Consider the following 5,324-nt stretch of genomic DNA (forward strand, 5'->3'; position numbering starts at 1 on the left):
AATTGCTTTTTTTTTAAATAAAAATGAGTGATTATTTCATTTTTTCCTACTTGTTTTAGTAAGTGTGGTTGTGCACTTTTTGTCAGGATTTTATTTTTAGTCATACATTTCTTTTAAAATGTTGAATTTGTCAAATTTCTGTTTCAAAGTAGTAAAAATAGTCACGAGGAAATACTTTTAATGTTTTGACCAGCAATTTCATATATTTGATATAGTTTCAGTTTTTTTTTTTTTTAATTTGTACTAACATGACTACAAAAGTGTAATTTTGTGAAGCTAAAATTACACTTTAATTTACTGAGGTGTGGACTTTTTTAAAGGGTTTTCATTTTATTTTGTGAAGACTGCTGATATCAAAGAAACACAAGTCTTCAATCAATGGTAGTCAATCACTGTGACTTAATTGTTGAGTTTGTAAAGAGGGGTTTTGCAAAAAAAATTGAAGGTATTAAATCTGTTTTTTAACATTAAGAAGGTGCAAAATATTTACACATTTGTTAGGGTGTGTTGGGAAACAATTTTTAATAGTGGGGCACCAGAAAAACTGGATATTGCCGAGCCTTGTGGCAGAAACGGAGGGACAGAATTACCTGTTGGATCACTGGGAATTCTACTGGAAGACTACTGAGAGCTTTATTGGGAGATTACACCAGATAGGAAAAAATAAAGAGACCAGTCAGACAGGAAAAAGTATAAGCATGACCACCAAGGGTGGAATGAGTAATCCGGAGGATTCCCGGTTGGCCGCTTCATTCTCGGGATGGTCAGGCGGCGTCGAGGAAAAATAACAGTAGAATATGAATTAATATTTGTAGCAGTGTTCGCTCCGAATTGACGGCATCGTCAGTTTACTGTTTAACCAGTCATACCTAAAAATGTGCCAATCGCAGGATTAAAGACGGCAACCATAAACGGACTTTTCTTCTCTGACGTACAGATCAATATATTACTATATCTTGTTAGGTGTCTTTGGTATCCAGTTCTCAATTGTAATAGAATTAAAACATGGCCAAACAAAATATAGCTGTGACTTTAATGGGTCAGGGGGCAAAAGTATCCAGCAAAAGTTGTCACGGATGCCTACCCAGCTATTGGCATACACTTTCTTGTTGAGCCTTTTATTGTCCCAAGAATCCTCAGAGAATCTTGTCCATTCTGAAGTTGAACAGGCTATGGAGTATGTGGCATTTGTGCTCATATCAACGGAAAATGAAGTTCTTATGTCCATTGGCTGTGACAAAGTAACAAATAAGGTTGCAGAACCTAGTTCACTAGTTAGGTGGTATGCTGTAGATTCTGGAGTTATTTTGGTGATGTTTTTTCAAGTGTTAAAGTTCAATTGAGCCTTTCATACACATTTTCTTAAAGGGTAATATTTCTGTTAAACCACAAGTTTTTATAATTATTTGTTATTTATGATTTTTTCCGCCCAAAACTGTAATAAAACATTTATATTAAATTCTAAATTCACTCATTCTAATTCAACTCCGCCCCTGATGACCACATAACAACTTTGTGTGTGTGTATGACCTGGGGACTGGGAGGTTAGTCGTATGACAGTTGTATGCAGGTGTTTCTTTGTGTGTTGGGGTGACCAGGGATCACAGTTCTGCATATAGACCCGTGTTTGAACACATAATGTGGTCACTGCAGTGATGCTGTCACCACACAGAGCTCTGTACAACATCCAGTCTTTTATTAAAGAGGTAAATTTGACCTGTTTTTGTTTCCTCATCAACCAACTCGGGGATGTGTCCAGGAAATCGCCTCAACAAAGTCACGTGGGCATAAACAAGTATTTTAAAAAATTGTTTAAGTAAAAAATATATATATATATATTTAACCCCAGAAAAAGCTAGACAGGTTTGGCACGAGTGGAGTTAAAAGTTAGAAATTGAGTGACAGTGCACGGACGGGGGGGATGACTCGTGAGTTTTTATTGAGGAGGGTTGACTTCACTTGAGGGTCGGAAGAGACACGGCCATGCTGCAGCCGCGGATGTTCCAGACTGTTCTCCAGCATTTTTACCCAGAGACTCAAGGAGCCCGCAGACGGCTGCTGTTCGGGGTTTCCCATGCGCTGCGACACGGACACAGATCTGGCCTGCACCAAAGCAAGGCAGGTAAGTGACTAAATTCTTTTACTTTTTAAATGTATAATATTTTCGATTTTTTTTTATTTTAAATTATTTTAAACAAAAATGTATTTCTTTGCTTTCAACTTCATTTTTTGTTTTTGTTTTACAGCTCTCAATTTTAAAACCGTAAATCTCCCCAAGTTTTTATTAATAAATGGAACCGTCGTTTTTCACACAGTTCTCGGGTCATGAACCAAAATGAGGTCAAACTCACAATATTTAATGTTGACAAATTGCGCGAGCTGCAGAGATTCGAGCCAAAATCTGTGCAGTTCATTTAGGTAAAAGTTTACACTCGAGTGATAGCGCCAGAAAAACCTTTTGTCCACGTCAAATATTCAACCATCCCGCTAAATATTAACTTAGACTGTCAGATGGTGATTTTTCTCGTGGCGGATCGCGCGTGAACTTAATTTGTCACATGAGGTCATTTATGGCTCTTGTTAGAAGCTCTGTTGTAGCATGCAAATGTAGCTATGTTTATGTAAATTAAACCATTTGCTGTCATGAAAAAATGACTAAATCTTTGTTTAAAACCCTATAAGTGTTGGTATTTTAATTATTATTAGGGATGTAAATCTGTAAATGCTGTCTTGACACTTAACAATTAAATGGACAAGCATTATAAATATAGAAAAATTGTTTCCACCTCCACAAATCCTCTATTTACTGTAATTTTCACTTGACTACATTTTTTTTAAGTTCAAACTTAACCAATTACCCGAACAGCAGTCAAATATAACAATAACCCTTGGGTTTAAGGTTTTATTTAGTGAATCTCAGATCCTCCAGTTTAAAGGTCCAGTGGAACATCAAGCTTGTGTCAGTGCAAAGTTCAAACTTTCTTGAGTAGGGGGTGTGTAGGCTAAGTTAAGAGGCCATGGTTAACACCCCAATGAAAATTGTGTTTTTGCTGTTTTAAACTGCATGTTTTTTGTCACATGATGGAAGTCAGTAAAATAAGGAATTTAATCTTAAAATTATAAAAGTTATGCTTAAAATTGCATTTCTGAAGATTTCTTTGTTCACATTGTTGTGAATCAGGAGCAGACGCAAAGATGCTTTTAAGCGTGACTCACAAGTAACTACGGCAAGCCACAAGCTCCCTGCTCCGCTCTATTCTTCTGCATTCACAGCAGACACAATGTGAATTAAAATACCACTGGGAATGCTTTTATAATGTATCAAAAGATGATCAGAGTGGATCTTTAAAACCCACTGGCATAAACAAAAACAATTGTGTTAATTCAATTGATCAGTCTGAGTTGTGGATTTTTGATTGATGCGAACGCATAACCTCACTTGTGTTTTGTCTCATAACAGCGTTTCAGAATGCGAGGGAACGGACTCTTATTGCGGTCAAACCAGATGGGGTTCAGCGTCGCCTTGTCGGACAGATAATCCAGCGCTTTGAGCAAAGGGGGTTTAAGTTGGTCGGCCTAAAAATGGTCCAGGTAAAATACTTTGAGGTGTATACCTGCTTCACGGTATCCTCACCACTTTGATGCTTAGGTGTGTTTCCTCTGAAGGCGTCTCACGATATCCTGTCGGAGCACTATGGTGATCTGAGAACGAAGCCTTTCTTCCACAGTCTGCTGACTTATATGTCTTCAGGACCTGTAGTTGTCATGGTGACATTCCTTTTTTGTTCATAGTTTTCAGATTCTTAGTTTTTGCAATTCCTTAGTATTGCTCTGTCTACAGGTATGGGAAGGTCACGATGTTGTCCAGGGATCACGAAAAATGGTGGGACAAACTAACCCTGCTGAAGCGCCGCCCGGCACCATCAGAGGAGATTTTAGTGTCCATGTCAGCAGGTAACCCACTATTATGAGATCTTATCATGTTTCCGGAAAGGATTTTTTTTAATTTTGAGAGAACTGAATCATGTCTGGTGGTCATTCAAAGGAACGTGGTCCACGCCAGTGATTCACAGGAAGGAGCTCAAAAGGAGATCCAGCTGTGGTTTCAAGCTAAAGACCTCCTGGACTGGGATTGCTGTGACCAGACTTACACCACAGAGGTGTGAGGAACCTGCAGCGCTGCCTTTTCTCCTGTGGGTTTAGAGTCTGTCTCTTTTTGACAGTGTGACCACAGCAATCGAAATTATGAGCCATTTTTAGTGCTCTGTCTTATAATTTATATCATTAAGCACACTCAAAATTTAAAGAGTCTATCTAAAATGTAGATTTCATCATTTTTAAATGCTTAAAAACAAACACAAGCTCAGCTGCCTATGTGTTTTATTGATCTGTTGCTATTTTAACTGCTCCAAACCAAAAAAAAAACTAAAATTATATTCACCAAAGTCCTTTCACTGATTCATGTGTTCAGAAATATCTAATATGTGGTTCTTCATCTATTTGCATACCTAATTCCTGTCTGCTAAATTTACATGCTTTAAGTATTCCCACATTTCTGGCCTTTTAAAGATGACATGAAATATAAATAAATCCAACTTACTTCTAAAGAAATTTTCATAGATGTTGCACGTATTTCAATGCATACATACATACATACATACATACATACATACATACATACATACATACATACATACATACATAAATACGCACACGTATGTGCATCCGTACGTACGTATTTATGTGCGTCCGTACGTACGCATTTGTGTTTCCGTACGTACGCATTTGTGCGTCCGTACGTACGCATTTATGTGCGTCCGTACGTACGCATTTGTGCGTCCGTACGTACGCATTTGTGCGTCCGTACGTACGCATTTGTGCGTCCGTACGTACGTATGTATGTGCGTCCGTATGTACGCATTTATGTGCGTCCGTACGTACGCATTTATGTGCGTTCGTACGTACTGATGTATTTGCGTGCGTACGTATGTATGTATGTATGTATGTATGTATGTATGTATGTAGGTATGTATTTACGCACGTATGTATGTGTGTACGTATGTTTGTTTGTAGGTGTGTATGTACGTACGTATATATGTAAGTATGTACATTTTCCTTCTTTTTAATATCTCCCTTAAAATCCCACTGACCGTTTTTCCCGCAGTTACATCCTTTATTTTTCTTTTTGTTAAAGCATTTATTATTGAAGTATAATAAAATAAGTACATAAAAAGTACTTTGAATTTTTAAATTTGATTTTTTTTTTGTCTATCCTAACAGAATTGTTATATGGTTTTGTCGAAATACAAATCGATGAGTAGAAA

At 37.3% G+C, this 5,324-nt stretch overlaps 1 protein-coding gene across 1 annotated transcript; it reads left to right on the forward strand.

The window, feature by feature from the left end:
• Positions 1–1,897: 1,897 nt before the first annotated feature.
• nme4 (NME/NM23 nucleoside diphosphate kinase 4) lies at positions 1,898–4,454 on the forward strand. The gene is made up of 5 exons (XM_024271343.2): positions 1,898–2,122; positions 3,461–3,591; positions 3,667–3,768; positions 3,842–3,954; positions 4,046–4,454. The coding sequence occupies exons 1-5, from the start codon at positions 1,984–1,986 to the stop codon at positions 4,164–4,166; spliced, it is 606 nt and encodes a 201-aa protein (XP_024127111.1). The 5' UTR covers positions 1,898–1,983; the 3' UTR covers positions 4,167–4,454.
• The last annotated feature ends 870 nt before the right edge of the window (positions 4,455–5,324 follow it).

The sequence above is a fragment of the Oryzias melastigma genome, linkage group LG8 (genome assembly GCF_002922805.2).
Source record: "Oryzias melastigma strain HK-1 linkage group LG8, ASM292280v2, whole genome shotgun sequence".
In the NCBI taxonomy this organism is placed as follows: Eukaryota; Metazoa; Chordata; class Actinopteri; order Beloniformes; family Adrianichthyidae; genus Oryzias; species Oryzias melastigma.

Excerpts from the sequence above, each read along its gene's own strand:
- nme4 (XM_024271343.2), top strand. The coding sequence starts at position 1,984 with ATGCTGCAGCCGCGGATGTTCCAGACTGTTCTCCAGCATTTTTACCCA. Across the intron at positions 3,592-3,666 it reads TCGGCCTAAAAATGGTCCAG|GCGTCTCACGATATCCTGTC; the intron begins GTAAAATACTTT and ends TTTCCTCTGAAG. Across the intron at positions 3,955-4,045 it reads TTTAGTGTCCATGTCAGCAG|GAACGTGGTCCACGCCAGTG; the intron begins GTAACCCACTAT and ends GGTCATTCAAAG.